Raw genomic sequence first — 27,317 nt, 5'->3', positions numbered from 1 at the left:
GTGATACCAAACACTGTATTCCCCAGGGCAGTTACAATAATTAGCTGCAGGACTGGCACTTGGTCTGAGGGATTAATTAGAACTGCAGGTAGTGTTGGGGGGAGGTAAAGCAGCCATAAAGAGTGTCAGGATCGCTCTGGCCTGAAGCCTGTGTGATTTGATGTGAAATAGCAGCAGCTGGCTGTAACCTTAGGAAGTGCAAGTGAACAGCAGGTGGTAATTCCTGTCTCATTTACCATGTCTTCACAGGAACATGTAAGCTTGTGCAGCTTGGGTTTATTGGCAGGTCAGAAGGAAAATCCTAAGGAGGACTGTGACATTTACTATACTAAGCAAATGCAGTAGTCAAAATGGAGTGTACGCAACATAGTGCAAAACCAGTAAAGCTGTTGCTTAATGTTATTATACTTGCCTTACGACGAGGTTATAATGAACTTATAATATTGACCTCATGGAGACCAATGCACAAAGCTGAATGTACTGTGAAATATCTAGGACTGCTAGTGGGAATTACATCTTTGAAGGCTGTGATGTATGTAACAGGAGGAGTATTCCATCTAAGTAAAAAATCAGAGAGAGGGAACAATATGTTCTGGCATCCTTTGGTTTTCTCAGTAGCTGTTGTATGGGGATGAGTAGGCTTTATCTGCATTTCCAGGTAGGTAAGCAGGACACTGCATTACATGGTCACATGCCTGTTAGCCTCCACCAAGCATCATGTTTTGCTTGGCATTTGGGCAAAAATTGCAGCGAGGCATGCAACAAATGTGCTAGTTTAGAAATTGTAACCAGCCAGCATTTCAGGGTGAGCTTGAGTCGCTGTCAGCAGAGGAATTTAGTGGGCCAGTGGTCGCTGTTGATCACTGTAGTGTTTTATATTCTGTGAGGGCCTCCCAGGGTGTAGAACGAGAGCCCTTCCTATGTGCAGTTCAAGAATCAAACCAAATAAAGAGAAAATTGAGTAACTTTGAATCCATCGTTGAGAACAGCTTTAGATAGAGAAAAAATAAAACAGATCTGGGGGATATTTGTGACTATATTTATAGCAGAGTGACAGGAAAGGAAGAGAACTCATTTTGTGGGAAGGATAGCTCTTTTTATGCCTTTTTAGAAGCTCATTGTTTGCCAACATTATCTTCCATGGATGCCAGAAGATGCAGTGCCTTCTAAAGCCTCCCACACATGCAAAAACTATGTACCCATTATAGTTTCTTTGCTGGGTTCCATTTCATATTCACGTGTTTCTGGCTGTCTCCAAATATGCCTGTTACATATGGGGAGATGATCCAGATCCAAGCTGGCACGGCATGTCTCTGACCATTAGGTCTGAGATTATGCCTGCTTTGGGTGAAGGAAAGAAAGCTTTGTCCTACTTGGGAAGAAGCTGAAGTTACTAAGCTGCTGATGGAAGAATGGGATTGTCCCTTTTTCCTCATGCGTTGTTTATCTAGGCAGAAAACTGCAGTTCTGATAGCTGCTCTTGAACTGGTTCATGTGGTGTTGGGAAGTATTGAGAATTCTGGGGCTGGACTGTGAAATGTAAATGTCTTTGTGTGGAGCTACACAAAACTTTAAAAATTCTTTCACTTCCTCTCAAGAAAAAAAATATCTTTCATGGCAAACCAGTATATTTTCTGAGTAAACTCCTTTCTTAAACAATTCTCAGCTCTCCTTCATGTTCAAGAGAGATAAACCAAACCTAATATGAGTTTTGAGCTTCTGCTTTTTAAAACGTCGAATTGAAAATATGCTACTTTTAGAGGTAGCTGGAAATTACTGTGCTGTAATCCTAAAGGCTAATGAGTAAAAATGAAGTTGTTAAAAGATTCTCTGTTTATCCTCTTTTTTTTTAATAAATGAGATTTAAAGTTTATTGCTGGCTACTCAGATTTTAGTTATTTTGTAGGTTTCTTGTTTGTACTCATTTCCATTACACGAGTATTCAAGTTTTATTTAGAAGAGGAATGGACCATATGCACAGCAGGGCTAATGAGTCACAGATGTAAAGATTCTGGCACGGTACTATCTAATAACTTCTTTAGCTCGTATTCCATAATGAGATAAATGTAAATATTATACATCTGTTTTCTAGATGATTTATCATTCCAGTCTTAGCAGTGTCTCAGGAGTGAGTTTCTTTAAATGTTTGGAGGTTTAGTCTATTTTGGTTTTGTTTTCTTTTTACTTGTTTCTAAAGAGGAGATTTCAGGTCACTGAGCCACACCATGTTCGTCAGAATGGAGTGGGAAGGCTGGTAAAACTGCCACTGGCTTTATGGGATCCATTTACAGGGTCTTAGCTTGTCTCATGGTTATATATCAGGAATAAAGATGCTGAATGCAGCCCAGAGGTGCTACTGAAGGACATGTATGCATCATGTACCTTTTTCCGTAAAGACCAGTGCAGTCTTTGTGATCCAGAGGATCTCTGATGTGAATGTATGTGGAGTTGAATAGAGCAAATATTTGTCATATTGAAAGAATCTGCTGCAACTGAGGGACCTGGCAGGCTGCTGTTGCCTGTTGGTGCTTTCCACCAGGCCAACGAGACTGCAAAGGTCTCTTGCACTGTGGCAACATGGGTTGCCCCAGCAAAGCCTTCATGCAGGATGTCTTGGAAGCCACCTTGTCTGGCAGCCAGAGCCAGGCACAGCCTTCCCTTTCAGAGGTGCCAAGCTGCAGTCCTGCAGCCATACACTCCAGGCCTCACACAGGGGCTGTGCCACCAGCCACACCTCATAGAGGTGGCATGGTGCATGCATGAATGCGGGGAGCTTAGGGCAACCAGACTGTATTTTAATCTATTTCCTCAGCTGATGCATATCAGCCATTGAACAAGCCTCTACTTCAGTCAGCGTGCTATGCTAAAGGCAAGGAGAGGACTTGGGCATTTCTTTCTTTAGGAGTTCACTGATCAGCTCTATAAGGTTTCAGTTTTATCAGAATGTCTAATTTGCACCCTACAAGGCAGCACAAGAAAGGTGTTGAACTGAGAGCAAAATTCACCCCTTGTATTGTCACAGCAGGCCACAATTACCACACTCTTCTTTTTTGTACCAGTACAGTGCAAATTCTGCACGTGTCAGTAGCATAGGATATGCAAAACCATATGCAGCACACAGCACTTCAGGGGAAAAAAAATTGCCCTGCATAAGAAAATGCAGCTATGCATACGTTTTGAAAATATTGGCCTTGGCCATTTCAGACTACCCAAGATGTAGCAGTAGATTGTTGTTCAGTGTTTATAATTGTGTACTTATTACCAGTTTATGTGCTGAATGTCATATGTTAAACAGAATGTGAGGAGCAGGAAGTTAATCATGCAAAGCGCTTCAAAATCCACTGTCGCTGCTGTCAAGTTCTGCAGCAATCCAGAGTCAAAGCTTTCAGCATAGCTCTCTTGAAGTGCTACAGCACATTTCATTTGAAAATGGCTCAGTCATCTGCTGGCTGATAATCTAACAACTGTCAAATGATCATAACTATTCACTGTAATTTTAAGAAAATTAATCCCTGTGGGACTGCTCCTTCTAAAATCTCTTGATATTCTTGTAGTGAAGTAACAACCTGCATCTGCAGTGTAGTGCAAACCTAACTGTTTCCCATATGACAGAGAGGCTGTTTCCTGTCAGTAGGCAATGTGGGGTATACTAAACAGTGTTCATTCTGTTTGTCTGTTAGTAAATTGTCTCTGTGATGTTTGTGTTGTGCTGTTTTGGTACCATGTTATGCTGTGTCCCTAGGGTCTGCCAGGCTTCCCCACAGTCGCTGCTCTGCACAGTAATCAGATCCTCACCGTCAAGGTTTGTGGCTGACACGTACCTGTTCAGTCAGGTCTCTCTGTATCAGCATAAAAGTGCACATGAAAATTTGTTTTTACCATGGAATACCAATGAATCCTTATGGTGGACCTAAGTCAACCCTTACAAATTGCATTGGTATAAGTACCCCTGATGCAGAGCATGGCATCAAATCTGTAACTGTGTATAGTGTTAGCCCTGGAAACACCCACAATCCCCATTATCCTGGTCAGTATTTTATTTTCAGATGAGATTTTTCTGTAGTTCTGCTTCCCTGAGGCACACAGGAGTGGGGAAAATGCCAGTGAACTCCATACTGGTTACGTAGAGTCAGCTTTTTGTGTTAGATATCAGAGGTTTAATCTGTACATACAGATTTTTGCAAATTAAGCAGGAAGGATTGAAGCAATCTGGTCAAGCTGGAACTCCAGTCCTTATTAAAATCACACCATTCTTCATGGCACAATATGCTGGTTAGAAAATCTGACTGAAAGCTGAACTGGTGCTTTGTCTCTAGAAGCTTTGCTGAAGGAACAGCATATAAAAACACTTATTCTTAGAGCCCAGGTAATGAAAAAGTTAATACACTTGAAGAATTCTCACAGAAAATCTGTGCAGAAAAAACTTACACAGTTAAGTCATTTATACCATTAATTCATAAAGTGTCGCGTCCTGTACGTTAGAGGTAAATTTCTTCAAAACAAAATGCACAGTTTCTGTCAGGCAGAAGCACCGGTTTGTATTATTTTAGCTATGATAAATCTAATGAATATGTCTTTATTTCTTTCTCGGGCCTTCTGATGTCTATTCTTCAATTCTCTCATCTCTGATCTTCAACCTTTGACCTCACCTGCCTGATCAGATGGTGTTTCCTAAAATCAATCATGGGTTTCTCTCTGCTGATCAGCAGCTCATTAAACGCCGCCTCATTAAGGTAGTGCTTCATCTCACTGGAGTCTGGTTCTTCTTTACATTCAATTTACTTTCTGCTGTACCTGTTTTGTAAGATGCCTTCTTATAGCAGGTTGTTAATATGAAAATGTTTTTGGAATGAAGCAACTGTTAATGATATTAACAATTTAAAGGCTATGGGTAGCTTTGCTAAACGATCCACATTTAAGATGCAGTCAGCTTTTTACAGCAGTTTGCAGTGGTGTGCTGGAATTTAAATAACTTCAGCACCATTTTTTGGTGTCTTTTTTTTTTTTTTTTTTAAAGGTGAAGGTAATATGTTTTGACAACTCTTTTGAAAATTGGCTTTTAGAAATGAATTAGTAGAAATCATTAAGAGAGTCACATTATTGTCACTGTAAAGCGGTTCCCCAAAACAGATGAAAAATTACATACAGGTTCCTGGAAATGCAGTTATTTTCTATGCTCATTTTTTAAATCTATCCATGCATCACTGATTGGATTGGAAAATTGCCATGCAAACTGAATATTCTTACATTCTACTTCTCTTTGTTGCCTCAGCTTTGTTATGATTATGCCAATTGTGAAGCAAACAGCTGCTTATTGAAAACGGTTACTTGCTCTGGAGAATTAGACGAGTAAAATACTGCAAGGCTACCCCAAACTTTGGCACATGTCCTGTAGTAGGACAAGCCATTTAGAATTTGAACCTCTGCTCTATGGCTGATTGTACTGGACAGATAAAACCCCTGGTCTTCAAGGCAAAGTGCAGACTCTTGTCACAAGCAGTGAAGAAGCCACTGTCCAGCTTCTTCTAGCCTGGCACTCTTTCTGGGTAAATCTAGCACTCTTTCTGGGTAAATCAATGTCTTTTTGTGTAGTTGATGGCTCTAAAACAAACTTGTGATGAGTTTTTTGTTGGTTTAGGGGGACCAAGGACAAGCTGGACCCCCTGGGCCTCCAGGACCACCGGGACCTCGAGGTCCCCCAGGAGATACCGGCAAAGATGGTCCTCGCGGGATGCCTGGCTTACCGGTGAGTTAGTCTGTTGCTGTCATGTTTCCAAATTCCTCTCAAGTGTATGCCAGCTCAGTTTCAAAAATGTTTTCTGAGGCAAGACTGGCAAGTAAGACATGTGGAAGCTGAACCACTGGCAGATTTCATGGTGTACCTGAAGTCTCACATATACAGGGCAAGTTCATAGCAGGGCCAAGAGTAACACCTAGGTTCCTTGCCTCCCACCCTTGACAGTTTCCCCACACGTTCTAAGGTTTCCCAATTGCTCATTGATATTTAATAGCTGCATAAGGAGGGTCTGTCCCTCTCCACAAGTAGTAAATGTTTCTACTTACACTGCAAGACAAAATTGAATTTGAGATGTCATAGCATTGGATGGGCTTGACTTTTCACCTCCCGATTTAGCCTCAAAAATCATGGAATTTAAGTAATAAACTACTAAATGCTGCCCAAAATGTAGTGAAGTTTTAAGTCAGATTCTGCCATCTTTACACAAGTCAGATGGAACAATTTTCTTTGGCTTATCCCCTGTATTTCACTAGAACAACCAGCAGAATCCAGTATATAGCTTATTGTTTGGTTTAAGCACAGGATCAGACCCACCACCTTTGGCACTTCGTAATCTGATGATTAAACGCTTTTTAAACAGATGCATAAACACGTGGCTTTTTTTTTAAAAAAAAAACAAAATATGAATATGGTTTTGGTTTTATATTTTGCAGCCTCCTTGATTTTCATTTTTTTAAAATAAGTACCCCTCTTTTTCATCACAAATGCCACTGTGTTATTAGTGTGGAAACAGAACCACAGAGAGGAATGAGATGTGACAAGTGAAATACCGCATGTACAGATACACATCCTCACACACCCCCATGATAAGTAAAGATCGCAGCCAAGAGGACACATAGGGAACTAGCAAGGGACCAACACTGAAACATTTTTTTTTTTAAGAAAAAGGATTGCTCATTATGTGGGGCCAGGACAAGAAGGCATTACATGTCCCTGTAGGGCCTTTTATAGGTGAAACCAAGAAAGAAAATATCCACACTCTTGTTCTGGCCCTGCTCGGGTTACCTCATCTGAAATTGTATTAACTGTACAAATATAATATAACATGATGATAATAGTAAGACTCTGCTAAAATTTCCTGTGAAAACCCAGCAAGGCTTGCCAATTAAGACCTGCAGTACTGCAGCGTTGCCTCTGCTGCTGTTTTGGTTTGGTTTGTATTTTACCACCATTGCCCTTGAAAGTTCTAGCTCAAGGTTATGAAATAACATGAAAAATCTGTTGCTTCCATTGTGTTGCTTTACTTTGACCAGCTACTCATTTCTTGTTAGTCCTGCAGGAGATCAGGCTTTGGGCCTGTTGTGGTTTAACCCCGGCCAGTGACTAAGTGCCACGCGCTGCTCGATCGCTCCCCCTCACCCAGGGGGTGGGAGGAGAATCGGAAAGGAACGTGAAACTTCAGGGTTGAGATAGGAACAATTTAATAATTGAAATAATATAAAAATGAAAGAACAATGATAGTAATAACAGTTGTAATGAAAAGGACGGAGAGAGGGAGAGGAATGAAATCCAAAGGGAAGGGAAGAAAGAAAACAAGTGATGCACAACACAACTGCTCACCACCCGCTGACCGATACCCAGGCAGTCCCTGAGCAACGATCAGCCCACCCTGGCCAAGTCCCTCTGGTTTATATACTGAGCATGATGTTTTATGATATGGAATACCCCTTTGGCTAGCTGGGGTCACCTGTACTGGCTGTGTCCCCTCCCAATTCCCCGTGCCCCTCCAGCCCTCTCCCTGACAGGGCCTGAGAACTGAACAGTCCTTGACACAGTATAAACATTACCCAGCAACAACCAAAAACATCAGTGTGCTATCAACACTGCTCTCACACCAAATCCAAAACAGCACTGCACCAGCTACTAAGAAGAAAATTAACTCTCCCCCAGCCAAAACCAGGACAGGGCCTCATCTGGGCCTGCCTTGTGTTGTTTTAGTATGGTAAAATTGGCTGCCAACAGCACAGTGGCTTCTGGTTTGCTGTAGTGAGGGTGAGACTGAAACCAGAACCCATTTCTGACTGCAATGATACCATTTTTATAATTCATGCACAAAAGGCCAGCAGAATCAGCTGGTGTTGCTGATTACAATGTGACTGTGTGTTGCTTCGGGTTTTGTGCTTTTTAGCAAAGGGAACATTAGTGTTTCTCATAACAGGAAAGTCATGCATTTTATGCAATGAGGTCATTCCGTTTCATAATAGTTCTGTAGTGATTTTGACTTTAGATGGCAAGGGAGAGTTTCTTTTTATAGTTTTTTAAGCTGTGGCTATCTTAAGCCCTATAGCATTATGGAAAATCAGTTGATAATACTGCTTTAAAATCATATACAAAAAAGCACTTGGATAGAAACCATCCAGACAGATTGCTGACTGTTATTACCATCCCGTTCCTTGCTACTGTCCTGTACCCTCAGGTTAATGTTTCTGATCCTCAAAAGGCTTGTTCCTCCATAGTTATGTGATATACAGTTGAGCAGCAGAACTGTAAAGGGAAAGCTTAGCTGAGAGGTAATGACAGCTTTCTATTTTTAAAAGGCTTGTGTGGACCTTTGAGCTGAAGAGCTGAACAACAGTAGCCACACTGTGTTATGAGCAGGGACATTGCAACATCACACAGCTATAGAAGGATGTCCTTACAGTGGCCAACCACCAACTAGAAGGCAGTAATACCCTCCTTGCAGTGCTAGGCAATGCAGGGCTTTTCTTCCAACCTGTCCTGCTCAAGCAAGGAGCTTTGCAATCACCAGAGCTATAAGATGATGTTTTGGCCCTTGCTTTTCCCCATGCCTGTACACTTGCTGTGTATCCTGAAAAAGTCAGGCAGCCAAGGTAGCAAGGCACAGTGAGCAACTCCAGCAGCCACCATTACTTCTCTTCCACAGTGTAGCAGGGCTGGGAGCAGCCTGTGAGCCCACACCTCTCCATCTGTGCCCACACATCTCCATCTGTGTCATTACCACCTTGCATACTGGAAGTGTTCATCCTGATACAGATACTTAAAGCTTCTAGAGATGTAAAGGTGTTGGTTTCTCAGGCAGGAAACCTTTAGAGCTGAGGAGGTAGAAATGCTAGGGAAATGCCATTGGGCCTACTGCCAGGAGAGCAAAAACCAAGGAAGGGGTGTAAGAAAAGGTTGTGAAGCCTTCTGCTAAAACTTTTCTTTGGATGTCAACAGAAGAACCTGTTGGAACCAGAAACATACTTGCGTTCCTATGGCATGATACCTAGAATAGGTTACTTCCCTTTGCATCGCACAGAAACCAGCACAGAGACTTTGAAACTTTAACACCTCCAAGAAGAAGTAAAAGGAGAATAAGGATTTTTGCTGGTAATAAGACAAAAGAGTGTGATGCAAACTCTTGAAATTATTTCACCATTATCTCCAAACATTTATGAGGATCTCTTGATGCTCACATCAGGCTGTGTGATTACTGTATATGTAAGTTAGCAAGGCTTCAGAGTGAGATGAAAAGTCCAACAGGTCTGGCTAATTAGCTGTCAGAAATCTATGCCTGTGTGGTTTCTCTCTCCTGGGTGTCTTGGGGTGCAGATGCTCCTGTGTGTTTTCTTCTGAATGGAATGCGCACATACCCGGAGAAGCAGTTCTGATTCTTTTTGGTTGCCAAGAACAACAACCTCAGAACAGTTATCAGGTTTTTGATAGTTCTCTTTTATAACAAAGCTGCTAAAGAAGATCCTGCAGCTGTGCTGATACAACAGCATATGGATTGCCCTGTGCTTTCTTGGGTTTATAAGGGAGTGATCTATAAACCAGATCACTCAAATGGTAGGAACTGTTTTTTGGATGGATATTTTTAGTTCACATTGTACAACTTACATGTTTTACTGTGTCTACAGACAGTTGTATGTGTTCATATGGGAAGAAAGGGGAGAAGGTAGATCCTGACTTCTTGTAGATCTGTGCCCACAGAAAGAGAATACATTGGCAAAATGAAGGATTACTGTTTTAAAAGCCAATCCAAGTATTTAACAGCTGAGTAATTATTGCATGGCTTCAAAACACCAATATTCATGGGTTTATATGGAACATGATAATTTCCAATGGTAAGTTATGCCTGCTAACGGAGGTGATGACACAAAGCAGTAATTTTGCAATATGTAAACAGGGGGATTCAGCACATATGTGAAAATAGCATTTCATTTTGTCCTTTAGCGCCATTGACTGCAAGGGAATATTACATTTGGAACCAAGGAACAGAGTCAGAACAACGATACTTAACTGTTGCCTCAAGAGCTATACCATTACAAGATTGTGAAATAGCACTTGGCCTCTTAAAATGTCTGAGGCTTGGCCTAGTAGTTTAGAAAGAAAAAAAGGTTATATATTTAATCTGCAGTCAGCTGCCATACCTGTTTAAGAGTGGAATTTTCAAGATATTTTATTATTAGGTAGAAAACTGATTTCAAGACATGTTACTGGAATTATTTTCTCCTTTTTTTATTGTCAGGGTGAGCCAGGAAAACCAGGAGAACAAGGACTGACAGTAAGTATTTGTCTCTTCCAGTTTATTAAGAAACTGTAACAGATACATGACATACACAGTTTTTAAAACGAGAAATTCCAAAAAGCTTTATAGCTGTGTATTTCCTAACTTTCCTTTGTCACAGACTATTTGAAGCCTCACTTGTGAAGAAAAGATGAGAAAGACAGCATACTTTTTTTACATACGGTTGCCCATTACATAAGGCAATTTTTTTTAACTTCCATAAGTAGAGGGAAATAAAACAGCTAAGGGCAAGGGCATAGCAAAGCAAAAAAAGAGCCGAGCCAGGTGTTCCCAGTTCCTGGCCCCCACTTATCACTGTCTCTGAAGTTGAGCTGTTTCCATCTTGAGACCATGGAGCAGCACAAGAACCATGTACTTGTTTTAGGGCCAAAATCCCAGCTGTCCTCTGTGGCAACAGCTCTGGCCCTTTGCCTGATGGAACAGCGCAGCATACTGAAACTCTCAAATATTCTTCTCTCCTGGGGTTTTGTATTTTTCCCTCTGTGTGTGTGTGAGAATGTAATAGTCAAATGAATGCATTTTTTACAAATATTAAGATATGGGAGTAGATGTTTTCTGTTGCATCAGGAATTAATTAACCCTATTCATTTCAAAGCAAATTGAAGCTCCACTGGTTGTAAATCAGCTTCAGGCACAGGGTAAGGCATCAGAAGTTTCTGCCTGTCACATATCCCAGAACTGTGACAACATACAGAGTTTTTTTTCCCCTTAAGTTCTCCCTAAACACTCATGGTCATTCCTATTTTTATGAGAGATGACAGAATTGTAGCCCGTGACATGTGGTTTTGATTCCTGAATGCTTCTGAGGAGGAAGATTATATGCTTAGCAATCAGTGCAGATATGATTGCTTTCTGTTGGAATTTATGAAGTTTTAAACAGGTGTGATGATATTTTAACTTGGCAAATTGCAAAACATTTTGAATTGACAAAATCCAATATTTTTGAAGAAAAAACTAAGATTCTGAGACTCAGAACTACCTGCTGTGATCAGCCAGTTAAAGTGCTGTACTTTTAAAATTCAAGATAATTGTTTAACAAACCAAATCAAAGCTCCCAAATGTATTACCAAGGGCTTTTGCATGTTTTGGGCTCTGTTTTCTTCTGTCCTTTTGGTTTCTGAGGGTCTGTTAATAATAGGTGCAATAGCTAGGAAGGGGGGGGGAGGGCGGTTGTTAGTTTTGTTTTCTTTGGAATAGTGTCCTATTTGACCTCTGGACAAAACTCACTCAGATTCTACAACAGTGTCTTCCTTCTATTCAAGACCAGATCTTCAGGTTCACAGAATTCCTGAGGGCTTTTAAAGCAAAACATAGTTCATCACCTTTTAGTCTCCACGTTCAGAAGATTCCCACTGCTCTAAAGTAACCATTTGTGTGTAAGAATACAGAGCTACTACAGACCTGTTTCTCTAAATGCAAGTGTGTTTCAATAAAGAAAAAAAGGTGTTTAAAATATCAAATTGGCAAGCTTGAGTTAGAGAAAGACCCCAGATAACATGAGTTTCCAGCTCCAAATGCCTGCTCTAAAAGTCAGGCTGACAGCTTAAATGTTACATTGTGTGTAGATCAAGTAAAGAGCATCAGAGTATCAGGGAGGTAATTAATTTCTTTTTATTCTTCTGGATGCTTCTGACATGCTCTTTATGCCAGTATAGATTTCCAGACTTTCTTCCCTATGGAAAGTGGTACAATTATTCAGGTGTTGTCTAGCCGCTTCTGACATTTTCCATTGTGGATTTCTGTACTCAGATATCTCTCTACAAACATATTGGAAATTGAGACACTACTTCAGAAATGGCTGATTTCCCAACAAGTATGCTGTAAAATTGTGCTGTCAGAGGAAATAGGTATATTTGATGTGGAGAACACAGGCCTTTGCCTACCTGAGATTCTTTTTTCTGCATTTCCATGTATTATCTTTTTAAAGTAAATGAACGTGGAGATCTCTGCTCAAAGGAACTTCTAGGTTAATTCTGCAGGAATTCTTTGTAAGGACTTGCCTTTGTTTCACACCAAGAGTCTGGAGTCCAAGTTAGCATCCTGTTTGTTGAAAATAGCATTCCTGGTTGAAAATCTTTCCAGATTGTCAGAGTGCCAGTATGCTTCTATTGCTCTTCTATTCTTGCAGTTGAGATGTTTGGGAGAGCTGTTTACAAGGGGGTTTGGGCTCTATATGTTGCTGTGTCAGGAAGAATCTGTTTTCTCTTTAACCCAAGATAGTTCAATTTGGTTTAAGCATGATGGAGGCTTAGGTTTAAGTTAGAAGGTATGGACTGTATGCATCTTTAATGTTAGAAGGAATGTAAGAACAACTAGTTGCAATTGTGTCTGGTTTCCGTTGCACTTGAAAGCCCTGCAGATCTACTTTCTACAAGAGATGAAGCTATCATTCCTGTGTGCAGAAAGGATTAAGAGAATGCAGAGGGAGACCAAGCAGAGGGTCAACCAAAGGGATTAAGTTTTGAAATATTATGTGGAACTAGCAAAATATATGCCCTGCAAGAGGGAAGGCCAGTAGTTTCCTTAGCTTTTCAACCTTTTCAGTTAAAGTTGTGTCCTGCCTCTCCTAATTCATCCTTACTCCCATGCCATTTGTCTTCTTTTCCTGTTGATAAGGACTCTTAAATACTATACATTTTTTCTGGTTTATCTTCTAATTTTCAGAATAAGTTGTAAATGACTTTGTGATTCTTTTCTACCCAAGAGCTAGGATTTCAGTTCCAGACTATTCATAAGAACTTAAGGTGTTCAGTGATGGGAAATCTCAAAAGCTGACACTGATGATCAAAATTTTCCGGTTCATAAACTGCAATAGGATGGAAGGTGTGCATGGGGTGGTTTTGTTTCTAATTTCCACGTGGAAGAGTTTTTAGTGCTTTTGTGTTTAACATATTTTAAACTAGTGCACAGTAAAAAAAATTTGGAAGAATAAAATTTGCAATGTTTTCAGCTCCTTGTAAAAGAATTAAATTTAAACACGTTCAATGTATGAATCAACCACTTCTTGTCACTGAAAAAAACCCCGTATATTATTTTATCCCCCAAAACTGGCTTTAAAGACAGGTAAGTAATTTTACAGATGTTTTGCATGAACAGAATGAATCTCCAGAATAACCAGAAAATTCAGGTAAAGGTGTCTCTCTGCAAAAGAAATCTATACTATAATGATTAACCCAAATGCAAAATCCCTCTGCTTTAAGATATATTGTTTTCCAAACTAATAGTTTTGTGCTTATACAACCTTGCTGGGCATCTGTTCAAGAAAATAAGACCTATAGTTACTGCTTTTACTAGTTATTCAGAATAAGAAGGATGTCCTTCCAAAGGATATTGCCATTTCTGTGAAAAGCAGTGGAAAATTGTGACCTTGCAGTTGAGTCTGCAAAATATCACATCTTTAAAATGAATTAATATTAATTTTTCATCTTAGGTTTAAATGAACTCAGAAGGATCAGGCAGAACTAACTGGGGAGTGTTGCTGGCTTCAATTCAGGCTTTTAGACCAATGGTCAAGGTCAGATCCTCAGCTGGTGTGAACCTTCATAGCTCCTCCAGGAAACTACCAATTGTGATTTTCTTTTCAATTGCCAAAGTCCTGCAGCAGCCCTCTTTGTTTCATTCTGTTAGCATGTTCACAGTAAATTTTATGAGGTATCATTCTTTAGCTGTTTAGCTGCAAACGTTTACCAGAACTAGCAGATAAAACAGAAATTCTCAGCCCGTGCCTCTCACGGCAACTATTTTTTTTTTTTTCTCAAGTACAATTGCATTGGCCTTAAACTGCAGGAATTCTCAGGAAAAATAGGCTTTGGCATTTTGTAACCTCTGTACTTCAGTAACGGTTGCCACAACAATAACTAAGAGAATGATGATAAGAAGCTCTGCCTGAGCACTAATTAACACTTATTGCTGCTCTTTTCATCAGCTAAGGTAGATAGCATAGGAGGGGGGCATTGCTCAATCAGAAGTTATATAAGGTTTCCCATCGTAGTTAATCTGTTTTCTTAGCTGGTCATTCTTTTATCTAGGCAATTAATTAATACTAAAGTATTGCACCTTTCAATACTAAATACTCTAGAAATTACAGTCTTTATGAAACACTCCTTAACCATGCAAGAACACATTGTCAGAATTGCGTTATGTGCCCGTTAAACACAGAAAATGGGATCAGTGGGTATAACACAAGTTCCACTGAAATGCGGATGAATACTTTGTATGAAACCTGTGCTTTCCTCTTCATGTACGTCTGCTAGTTCAGGTTTCTTTTTGAGTTCTTTATGTCATTAGAACAGTAAGAAATTGGTTTGTTGAAATAAGGAGGTGATCGTTCCCCTGTACTCGGCACTGGTGAGGCTGCACCTCAAACACTGTGTTCAGTTTTGGGCTTCTCACTACAAGAAAGAAATTGAGGTGCTGGAGTGTGTCCAAAGTAGGGCAGTGAAGCTGGTGAAGGGTCTACAGAACAAGTCTTATGAGGAGCAGCTGAGGGAACTGGGGTTATTTGGTCTGGAAAGGAGGAGGCTCAGGGGAGGGAGACCTTATTCCTTTCCAGCTACCTGGAAGGAGGTTCTAGGCAGGTGGGTGTTGGTCTCTTCTCCCAATTAACAAGTGATAGGATGAGAAGTTGTTTCTAGTTGCACCAAGGGAGGATATTAGGAAGAATTTCTTAACTGAAAGTGTTATTAGGCACTGGAACAGGCTGCCCAGGGAAGCGGTTGAGTCACCATCCCTGAGGTATTTAAAAGACATGTAGATGTGGCCCTTAGGGAAGTGGTTTAGTAGTGGACTGAGCTGTGCTAGGTTAAAAGTTGGACTCAATGATCTTAAAGGTCTTTTCCAACTGAAATGATTCTATGATTCTATTTTAAGTGTTTGATGATTCTTATAGGCACCAAAAGGGAAATACCTGTTCTCAAGAACAGTCTTGGAACTTCTTTTGTCCTGTAGAAATATAGACACAGTGTCTCCTAGAGGCCTTCTAGTTACTTTACATAGGAAGTGTGGGAGCTTGAAAAAGTCTTTTATTCAAAAGCTTTGGGGGAAAAAAGAGAGGTTTTGTTTGACAGTGTATTGTACCATTGTGATGTATTTTCCTATATAACTTTTTCAGTATACAAAAACATTCACTTTTTCATCGTATTTTGTTAGGCGTTTTCATTTGGTGTTTGTGCTTACTGTCCATGAACTCTGATACCTTGTAAAGAGAACCATTATTGCTGCCCCAGACCTGCAAATTGCCCGAACTTTCTATTTCATACATTTCTTTAAATGTTAAATAACTAAGTCACTAGAAGTTGAATATAAAAACACTTTGAGAGGCTGTTGCTAATGTATCATTCCCTGAATTACTGTGCTTTGAAACTGCAACTTTAACCTTTACAGGGCAGAATTATTTCTTGTTTTACAGCTTGCTAAAGCACAAGGAACAGAGTAAGCTTAAAAGGAAAATATAATTGTAACATAGAAGGGAGGTCTAGGACGAATTCTGTACTCAGAACATTTGTTCTAACTACATTTAGGTCAGTCTTTTCAGTTTTTGTTGTTTTTTTATTTTTATTATTGTTATTTGATTTATTCCATATAGTTATTTGTGAAGGCCCAACTGAAGTGTTGAACTTCATTTGATCATTTCTGTGATGCCAAGGTTTGATATAAGCGCTGGAGGTCTGTTGATTTAAGAAAATAGTGATTGAAGAATGGCATCCATAGTGGAAATATTTTACCTTTTAAAAAACACAGTTGCATAGAAGACTTTTATTAACATTTGTTTATCCTTGGTTACCCAGTTTTCCAAGTGCTCAACTATCAAATAATTCCCCATCTCCAGAGAAACATGGGTAGCAGTTGAATTTCTTTGGAGCAATACACCTTCTTTTCCATCCTCCTATTGAAGAGCTGTTTGAATGAGAACCTAATTCATTGAAGCCCTGCAATAGCTTTTCATAGCTGCCTAGATAGTTTACTCAATTGCATATGATGGCAAAGGGTTCTTCTGAAGTGTTCATGGTATGTGAAACAGAACTATTTTTAATTTTTATTGTATTTAGTTATCTTCCTATTCTGGGCAACCCTTACAATGAAAATTTTAAGCCCTCTCAGCTGAAGTTTCTCAGTGAACGTGTGTATCAGTTTAAAGCAAAGTAGCATAATTTTCTAAAATGTTAAGCAGTCACGTAATCCAAACAGTTTTCATAAACTTTCATGGGAATTTTTGAAGCCTAGGTGCTCCTTATAAAATGAGCTTTTTAACATTAGTCACCAATGGTTTTGGAGTTGATTCTGAGCGTGGAAACTCTGGCAGCTTCCCATGATGCAGGCAAAAGACAAATATTTACTATCAACATTATCTGCATAGACTATTATAGAGTGATTTGTTGATCAACTATAGATAACATATTTATACATATAGGCAGGAAGTGAAAGAATTCTACAGCTCTTTTCTTAAAGGCTTTTGTTTTACCTCCTTCATATTCCCAGGGATGATAGTGACAGAGATTGAATGACAATATATTAGCTGTGGTAGTAGATCAAGCCTCCAACTACTGAAGACTACTGTGTGTTTCACAAGTGCATGGTCACTGCAGAGCAGAGGCTTTGGGCTTGAGAGGAATGAGGTGGAGAGCTGTGGTAGTAGCTCTCTGTACTGGGCAGCCTGGACCAGAAGAGCTATCCAAAATGAAGTTTAGCCAAGTCTGCATTTGCAAAGCATCCCTTTGGTACTACTGCAGCTTTTATGGAACAGAGAACAGCTGAAGAAAAAGAAAGAAAAAGCAAAACAATCTAAGGAGTTGGTTGGAAACCTTTACGTATTTCTTGCCTTCTGCTCCTGTCTCAAGCCCTACATAGAGATTTTGATTGCTGGTCTTACTGTCTGTTCATCAAGTGAGCAACACAGCACTCTTCCCATTTCAGTAGAGTAACCGGGGAGGGGAGAAATCCATGTGGACTTACTGAATTTCCTATATAGGTTCTTCTAGAAGCTATCAATTATACCTCTGGAAATGAACTCAGGTCTTGAGGGTTTTTTTTATTATATCCCTTCATGTTCTTCTCTTTCTCCCAGATTGTACTTGGGAGAATACTTGCTTATTTCTATCTCACCAGTGTGGTTCTGTGCCTTGCTCAGAGAATGTAACTCACTCACGGAAAATAGGCAATTTACAGCAATTCTGCAGTGGTTTACAGTTTTTTGAAGTCATTTTCTGTTAGTAATTTAATTTCAGGTTTTCTGGTTTAAGTGGCTGCTGGCAGGCTTATGTGGGGGAGGGATGGGAGATTTCAATGGATGAGCTGCTAAGTTTCCAGTGGCTTTGAGCTTCTTTTCCATTGCTAGGGAGCAGTGCTTTAAATAAAAATTGTTCCCTTTCAGCTATATCATACAGTCTGAACGGTCAAAGGATAAGCAGCCGTTGTTATCATGTGTAAATTGTGAAATGTGTCACTTTAGGTAAGGTTTTAATTACAATTGGTTTTCTAAGCATAGCTTTTCTGAAGGTAGCCATAATGTTGGGGACTGTTTTTGTCAAGTGGCATGGTAGCTCAATGGGCATGAGCAATGGGAGCCATTTCCAATCTGAGAAAGCCTTTAGTACCCGAAATGGAAAACTACTAATTGTATAAATTATTTATTGATAGGTATCTGCTGCTGCTTTTCTCTGAATGATTCATTTTGAAGGCACAATAAGAGCAAGACTATGCTATGTATAAATATTCTCTTATTCAGTAACTCCTCTGGAGGAGCTGGAATGATGGCAATGGTGAGGGGGAAATTCTGGGAAAAGACCTTTTCCTGGAGACGCCTGCAACATCTTGAATTATATCCATCCCACAGGCTCACAGCTGCAAGCACCACGCATAAAGTGCTCAACAGAGCAGCACATTTAACAGTTTACTTTGGGGGATGGTAATAATAAGTGAATGATCATTTTACCTTTAAGTAGTAAATTTGTATTGAAGGCTCCTGAATGGTAATTTAATATAGCTGAATGTCTTCAGGTTTTATCAGCTTCTTAAATAGCTAGAAACTGAAGAGGCAATATCCATTCCTTGAACGTAAAAGCAGCAGGTATGACCTATAAAGGTAATCTGTTGTTTTGTATTTGGTCTGGCCTATTGATGGAGGAATTTTTCTTAAGACCTGAAATTCCCCCAAAATGTAACTGGTTAATACATGAAAGGTCAACAGATAACTGATGCCCAGGGTGCAGACATCTGGAGCTTATTTTGGTAACGGTGATGTAGGAAAGCTCTAGTTTGTGCATTAATTTCTTGGAGTTTTTAAGATGTTAGTCAGACCTGCACCTTTCTCACAGAAGAAGGAGAGGGTTCCTGGCTTATCACCTTCCATGATGTCAGACACTGAAAGAAACTTATTTCACTCTCTGGAAGAAAGGGAAAAAAAGCTGTTTGTGGAGTATGTTGTTGTATCTGTGATTGCTTCCCCAGCAGGTCACTTTAACCTATCAACATTCTCTTGATTTGTTTTATCTAGTTTTTTCCCTGTCTCCAGTGTTCTTGGAGACTACAAGCAATGCTTAAGAAATAGGCTGTTCTTCATTTACCACATTCAGTATTACTGGTGTCCTCAGCCTCTAGCAAATCTTAGGGTTAGAACTCAGGCATTTACTGAAAAGAAGACCTGATTTAAACAGCAGGTTTTCCAAAATGCAGTGGGCTGCAGGGATTTTTTCTCCACTCTGTAAAAGCAGATAGTGTCTCTACTCATTGCTGTGATCATCACCAGTCCTGAGTGCAGGAAGAAGGAATTTTTCATCCTTTACCTCATAGTTGAATTTCCATTAGCAAAATATGTCCCTGCAGTGAAAAGGAGATGCTTATAAGACGTAGTTCTGCTGAGACAACGAGGCAAAAGTTTCAAGAAGCAACATTAATCTATGTTTTTGCAAGGTTTGATGCCCAACCTTAGACATATGAATCCACTTTTGAAATCGCAAGACTTCATAAAAATCAGTGGATCCAGGACCCAGAATTACCACCAGTGGAGATTATCCATGTTAGCAGTTTAAAGTTGCATTGGAGCAATGTTCCAACAAGTCCTGCATCTGCCAACAGTGGAGGATTCTGCCTAACTTCACACTACCTTAAGAATAAAATTGGCCCTGCATTTTGAAGCAGCTGTTTTTTTGAATAATTGCAGTTCTGATATCTGTCAATTCTTCTTTTGTTCTTTCACACATCAGAAGGATTTGGATTCTCCAGTTTTGACTTTTTGTTTTACACCCTCATGGACTCAGAATTCACCTTCCTTGATACAGCACCAGAACCCAAAGTAAGAACACGGGGAAAACAGTAAGAACTGTAGTATATATGGTCTGGCTCTTACCAAAACGGAATGCCAAAATGTCAAGGACATAGTTGGCTGATCTATTTCCCTGCTGCCTCCCCTCTCCACTGTGGCCACAAACCCTGGGTACTTCAGAGACACCAGATGAGAAATGGGTTCTATTAATATTAACAAGACTTTGACTCTTGTATGACATTAAGCAGTTAAGCTTTCCTGAATTGAAATATCTCTTCCTGCCTTCTCAGGATAAAACAGTGATTCTTTTACTTCCCAGGGGCATTTTTAATAGTTTCTGAAATAAACTCTTAATGATTTTTCTTTTAACTTGCAAATGATGGCACAGATCACATATTGGGTAAAAGATAGTCATGTATGCTGACACCTAGAAGGTGAAAAGTTTTTGAGTCTTATGCTTCTCTCTATCTTAAAAGCTACCTGTCTGCCTAAACCTTGGTTTTATGCTGCCAAGCAGATGTATTACTGTGGACACACAACTGGCTAACTGTTAGCTGGTATCAGAAAGAGAAAAACCACAGTTGTCTTAATGTTAACAGATTTGTCAGTATTAGAAGAAACAGATGGGTGGAAAAGAAAAGATTAGAAGGGGGAAAATTTGCGTCTTCCAGTTAGTAGTTAGATCAGTTCCAAAAGAGAAGGGAACAGATCCAATGTGCATTTTTAGTATAAATTTTTACTTGATGTATAAAACATAAGCTGGTTTCCATCCAGTATCAGAGTGCTTGCACAATAAGACAGTTTTAATTGCTCATTTTGGTTTAAATTGGCTAGAGTTATGATGTTAATTGAATTGTTTTCCCTTTGCAGGGACCTCAGGGGCCTCCAGGACAAAAGGTATAGTATAAAAAACAATACTGTGAAAGTGATTATTCCTCCTGGTGCCAAATTGCGAGCAGAAAAGGTGAATGGAATTAGCTACTGTACACCGCATTGAATCAGTTAGTTTAGGCTCTGAATTTTGTTTTTGCAAAATGCAGCCGTATAATGTGAGACATCAGATTTCTCATTTCCGCCACCATAGGAAGTTCAAGAAATACAGAGCAGACTGTTTTCAATCTGTCTGCTTAACTTTCAGGTGAAAAGGTCACTACAATTTTCTTACTCACGCACTGGTATGACTAGGAAACCAAAGTTAAAACATTGTGAAAGGTGGAGAGATAGAGTTTCTGCTTAAATGCATGTCCTTACTCAAGTAGATCAGTGCCATATGACTAAAGAATTGACCAGCAGAAACAAAGGACATAGGTGTTGCTGATAAATGGTGCTGGGTTGGCAGTGTTCAGGTGGTCCGCCGGTGTCTTCCTGTTCCTTCAGTAACCGGAGACCTGACTTCCTGGGAATGCTTTCAGCATTATTTACACTCATTAAAGCTGACTGCCTCGGTTTGATGGAGTGAGCTTAGGATTTATGGAATTACACCATTAAAACAGTTCTAGATATATCAGCAATAACAGCTAGTAAGTGGCACTTCTCCAGCATCTCACCCATGCACCACCAAGGCAAGTAATTTTCTAGATAATTTCAAAAGTTTAAAAAGTTGTGCGGAAGATATTTAATAAAACAGGCTTAATTTTAACATATGCAAGAAGGATGCCACCTCTGTTTTATTTCTTCTGCAATAATATTCTCTAGGGTGAAGGTTTGCTTGCATCTGTTCAAATGGAACTTTTTCAACAAAAGAAAGAAAAACCTGCTGATATGTAAAAATGTAATCCCAAAGCATGTAAATTGGTGGAATTTTGTCAGATGTGAGCTGTATAGGGTTTGCAAGTTGAAGGAGAAGACTACCACTCATGTTTAGCAATGAGGGAATGCAGCATTGTAAAGCTGTACTAATGTCTAAGTTGTCATTATAAAATTATACCCTAAGACTCAGGGAGGAGGATATGTTACATGTACAGCATCAGCAAAACCTATGTGATGATGACCTTTTGAATATCTGATAAACTTGTACTTGCCATGGTAGAAACAACTTTATTTACACTTTCTAACATCCTCTGTCTCATAAGAAAAATCAACAGCTATAGAAGACTGACACTGAGAGGAAGAACTGTTATGATTAGGATAGTTTATTAAGGCTGATGGTTTAATATTCTCCTGAGTTTTGTCTTTAGTTTTCTGGAAAAATTATACAATGATGTGAAAATGTTCACTAGGCCCCCTTTGCAGCGGGTAGCAGTCACAACCACGCATCCAGCAAAAAGAGCCAACAGGAACATCAAAGTGGAAGCTTTGGGAGTAAGGGGAGAGCATTCTGGGTCATGGAGATATGCTGACATGCCAGTGTATTATTTCTTAGTGGTTTGCAGCTCTGTTATGAGCTGGAGCCTCCTGGGCATTCAAATGTTGGAGGTATTTTGTGATCCTCATGAGTTGCTTCTTTTCTTGTTTCACAGGATTTCTCAACTCTATTCATTGAGAAACATGTGCATCCATTTTGGATGTGTTCCCTTTGGGTGTTGGTGCCCTTTGACTAAACCATTTCTAGTGGAACATCCAACCAATATGAATAGAGGGGGAAATGTCATGCATTGATTCTTGGGATGGAGACAAAGCAGGGCATGAAGGGATTCACAGGGTGCTTATTTGTTGTAAGGGTTCTGGGAAACTGCACATTTCACTGTTAACAAAGCCTCTGTCTTTCCCAGTACCCTGTCCTCTTTTTAGGGTGCCAGCCTTTCAAATAGCTGTTATGGTTTTGTATCCTGTTACAAAGTTTATAAATGAAAAAGAAAAGTAATGCTTTCAGTTTCCTTGCTAAGCGATACCAGTATTATGTAAAACTAGGAGAATGCTGTGTTAAGCATATGCAGTTTTCCTGCTTTCCTTATGCCTCAGGTTTTCACTGAACATCTGTACCAAGTCGCACAAGTTCCTTCAAAAACATTGTCCATCATACAGAAATTTATAGTATGAGAGCTTTGTAAAATTATCTTTCTGATGTTACAAGTCAATGCTGATATTTTGCTTTCCTTCTTAGCTCCTTGTGTTTGGTTTGTGTTGGCTTTTAAATATTGATTGCAGTAATACTGATGCAATTCAAAAGACTATCTGCAATTTGCACTGTCAGGCTGAACTGTTGCAGATTATCTCCAAAAAGCCTTAAAACAGATAGGTGCTACCAGTTACTGAGCTTCAAGCATCCCTCTTGAAACATTAATGGTTTTGTTCAGGTGCCAAATTCCATTTTGTAGGATCAGTCTCAGAATTTATTGAGAGCACTAAATGGAATTGCACTTTAATTCTTTCGTTTCTTGTGAAGCATCCACAACACTACAAAGAAATCAGCTTGAAGTTTGTTTCTGGAAGAGGCCATACAGGGCGGCAATCATTAAAATGTACAATATGAGAACATGTCTAATTAGTATAAAATCTCAATTGAAAAGAGAACTCAGCTTGGATAAAAATTAGGTTTTGAAAAATTTATTGCAGTTACAATAAGCAAGCATTTACCATCATTTCTAAGTGCTGTATTAAGAGATGAAAGGTTTCACGACCTGTTTAATTTGCTAAACACTGGTGTCTGTTTCCCACCAGGGTTCTGTTGGAGTGCCTGGTGTTCCAGGGAGAGACGGACAAGTGGTGAGTTCACTGACTTTGTCAGCACTGCCATTATTTATGTAGTTGATTAAAGCTACTTAGGGCTTGTTCACATGAACAATATGCAACCTTACATCCAGAGCTGTGGTTTCGAATTGGCTGCATTGAAAAACTGTACAATCTGGTTTGTGCTCTGAAGTATTTTTTTCTAGTTTTACTTGAACAGGCAGCAAATGTAATTAATTAAGCTGAAGATCTGGTGGTTCAGATTTGATGGTGACTGATGGATTCCAGAGAGAAATGTGTGTTAGCGATGCGCAACTTCAGACAGTATATTTACAAATATATTTTCCTGTGGATTCTTTTTTTTACTGTTTGTTAACTCAGTCCCATGATGCAAACACTTACGTTAAGATTGGGTATTTATACAGTGCCAATACACTGTTAATGCAACCTATAAATAGAGAATAAACAGAAACTGGAAACACAGGTGGAGAATAATCTGAAATTGAAGTTGGGGACGAAAATGCAGAGGAACAAACAAAAATATTCTTGAACACAACTTGGAGGAAATGCTAACTCAAGCAAGTCAGTGTCATCTTTCAGTGCCATCACCAAGTTAACTCATAGTTCAGAACAGCCATCCATAAGGAGGGGTCGCAGTAAAGCAGCAGGGCTGTTTCACAGCATTGCTAAGGTTTGTTGGCAAATCTGGGTGGTGAAGTTTAAATAATATGCCTCCCTGACTGTAAACTGTACTATCCATCTGTTGTTCTCACAAGCACTAACATTCCCAGTGAACTTCAAAAGCACTTGCAGGGAATACCAAAAGGGAAATGTATGATATAGGTTGTTCCCTATGTTTAAGCAGCAGCAGATGGTAGTGTATAAGGATCACATTATACAACCCTTCTGCTTCCCTCCCCAACAGCCCTAGGAATAAAAGCACTTAGATGTTTCAAATAATTTAATTTTAAGTCCTCTTTCTTAACAAAAAGAATATATTGTTTATTATAGCATAACGTACAGTATGAGACCTGTGTTTTGACAGTGGTTACAAGAAATTATGTAATAATCAATTATTTCGCTTTCATGATAGTGATAATGCTAGGAACTTATTTTTAAAATATTGATTATTGTCAGTCCTGTGGAACAACAAAAGAAAAAATATTCAGAATTAGCTATATATAGCACACAAGAAGTTATAATAAAATGTATGAAACAAATTTGCATTACGACCTGAGATTTTTTCCTTCATATTTTATAGTTGCATTCAATTGCAAAATGAATGGGAGACAATGGTACTTGCCAACACAGATGCTGTTGCTGTACATAATTCAAGTAATTTTTGTGACCAAAGTATGAGTGAAAAGCCAGTGAAGGCACACTTTGCAGCATAATTTTCTTTGGATGTGTAGCAAGATGTAAGAAGACTGGACAGTGTGAGGTTGCAAACCACATTGAATAGAACTGATGATTCACTTTTTATCCAAGAGCTTTATTTTTAATAGCATCATCACATAAACTCTAGTCAGAAATCTTCACTCAGATGAGCACAAAAATTGGATGTTGATGAAATTAGTCAAATGTGCAAAACTTATCTGATTATTAAAGTGTCGTTTGGGGAGATGTGGAATTATTTTTAAGCTGTATTGGCAAAGTTGCTGTATGTCTATTTTTAGGAGACCACACAAACTTACCTGCAGTCATGAAGAAGGAAAGAAATATGCAGTTGCCTTTGATTAAGGGAAAATGCACACACATCTTCAGATGTTGTTTATCAACTTTAAATTATGGTTTTAAAATGCCTCCTAACATTTTTAGTTTATGGTTTTACGTTTATTTGATTTATTTCAATATTTAAGGCACCTAAAACTTTGAAAGCATTCTTAAATTATAGCCACATTAATAAAGATGTCAGCATATTTTTAGCGTAGCTGGACTGTTTTACTTTTGACCTTTAAGAAAAAAATAGATAAAATTCTAAACTAAAATCTAGATAACCGGGACAAAAACCTTACAGATAAAAATGAAATGTGTTCACATTCTTTTGTTTGTTTTCATGGTTGGTTGATATTGACTAGCAATCACTTCCTTATGTGCAGAAAATACATTATTTTCATATAATACTAAGCAGATGAAAGTTGAGTATTGCTACCTCTCAATAAATAGATAAGAAATTCTGCTACCTGGAAACAGCGGTAGAAATAAACTGATGCAGTATTTATCAAAAGTTAGAAAGTATAGTGCAGCCTAGGACTCCCATGGTAATAGTTTGCTACCAAAGGGTCCATTCTTCCAATTTCTATGAAAAAACAGATTCTCAGTGCACTGTGACACAGAAGATATTGTTGAACAAAGACCAGAGTAATAATTTCAAGGGTTGGGCTGTACTATGAGCTGGCTGCTGGGACTCCTGGCTTTACTCATACAGATTCATGCTGATTTGCAGAATAGTGGAATTTGACTTGAATGTGTGATGCAAGTCATCCCCTTTTTAGAAGTTATGTAGTTAAAAGGCTTTACAAAAGCCTTACTGTCTTGTTAGCCTTTTAATCAGTGAGCTCACTCTGTCAAACAGCAGCATGTGCAGTGTCCTGAGTTCCAAGTTAATATTTTTTCTTAGCTTAAAAGGCAGTGAGTGTTAAGCACATGCTTAAAATTAAGTGTGTGTGTGAATGCTTTCCTCATCTGGACAATGAAATATCTTTCAGCTGATGAATGCCAGCAGTGAATTAGCTGTGTTCTCCTTAAGTTGAATAATACAGAGCTAGGTCATCTCCATCTTATATGTGTCTCTGTAATTTTCCTTTTCCTTTCCCTTCACTTCTTCTTTAATTGAAATAGTGGATTATGGGAGACGATTGACAACCAATAGGTCTGGGAATCAGATCATAAATTCTGAGTGCACTTAAAACAAATTTCTAATCCCTTAACATATGAAGTACTTCTCTTAGACAATCTCTAGATAATAAAGTAAGTGTAATTTTACATGACCCACATGTTTTTGCAGGACTGTTAACTAGTAGATTTTTCTTGTTCTAAGAGCAGTAGCAAAATCATTGCCATAAAAACTTCACACGTTTTTTCTTTTAGGCCAAATCCAATGAAACATTACAGGTAGCTTACACGGGCATTAACATTCTTTCTTTGTTCCTGCATTTGGGAAACTACAGCCACACTGCTTATCTTGTTGAGAACAGTAACTGGAAAGGAGATGCCTAATAATACCTGCAGCTAGAGAGAGTGTCATCCCTGGGATGGACAGAAGCCTTCTGAGATAGGTCGGAGAGTCTTTCTGAGTGCTCCCTTTCCTTTGCAGACCGTTGTACAATCCACCTGTAGTAGGTTGCTTCCTAGCAAGATGCCACAGAAGACAATCTTCCCTTTCTTGATCCGTGGCAAGAGGTCCTCAGATACTCAAACAGTATGAGAAAGGATTATGTGCACATGGAGATACGAGGTTGCAGTGATCTAGGGATATCAGATCCCTACTTTAATCATGTTGAAATGTCCAGGGGTTCTTGGAAAGTTTGACTATGCAAGCATGGCATACGTATTCTGGTATATGTTTAGTGGTACTGATTTGATAAGGACTCCCGGTGACTGCAGGACAACACAAGGAGAAAAAGGGAGATTCCCTAGGTAAGGATTGCATTTGGCCTGAAGGAGCCTAGTTTCTGGAGTCTGTGCAACTAACTTTTTTTTTTTTAAATAGGGTTTGTCTGGAGTGCATAAACTCCTCACTCTATACTTCCATGGAATGCTTTTTCTTACATAGTACTGGGTGGTTTTGTCTTTTTGCAATGGTGTCTTGAGAACAGAATGTGTGGTCAGGGTAGTTCCTTCATTTCAAATTATTTCAGAGTTTGACAATAGCAATTAGATAAACCTAAGAAATATTTCCTTTCTTATCAATAGAGTCTGGGTGTGCACATTTCTTATTGCTTTCTTCATGCTTCTCATCACTCTAATTTACATGTATTTCCCCATCAGTGTTTACTGTATTATGTAGGGGACAGTTTTTAAAGTACTATTATCACATTTCTTTAGAGAAATGAGGGAGAGCAAGTGTGTACTAACATTTTCTTCAAGTAGAGAAGCATAAAGGAAGGAAACATCATTCA

At 39.1% G+C, this 27,317-nt stretch overlaps 1 protein-coding gene across 1 annotated transcript in view; it reads left to right on the top strand.

Moving 5' to 3' along the window:
- COL25A1 (collagen type XXV alpha 1 chain) overlaps positions 1-27,317 on the top strand; it is a 310,675-nt gene that overhangs the window by 223,981 nt on the left and 59,377 nt on the right. The window contains exons 8-12 of the mRNA XM_037393238.1: positions 4,662-4,733; positions 5,639-5,746; positions 10,269-10,304; positions 20,458-20,484; positions 23,188-23,232. Of these exons, the coding sequence (XP_037249135.1) occupies positions 4,662-4,733; positions 5,639-5,746; positions 10,269-10,304; positions 20,458-20,484; positions 23,188-23,232 (288 nt within the window). The remainder of the gene's footprint in view (positions 1-4,661; positions 4,734-5,638; positions 5,747-10,268; positions 10,305-20,457; positions 20,485-23,187; positions 23,233-27,317) is intronic.

Source organism: Falco rusticolus, chromosome 1 (assembly GCF_015220075.1).
Source record: "Falco rusticolus isolate bFalRus1 chromosome 1, bFalRus1.pri, whole genome shotgun sequence".
Lineage (NCBI taxonomy): Eukaryota > Metazoa > Chordata > Aves > Falconiformes > Falconidae > Falco > Falco rusticolus.
Note: the sequence above shows the minus strand (reverse complement) of the source record. Positions and strands in the feature narration are given on the sequence as shown.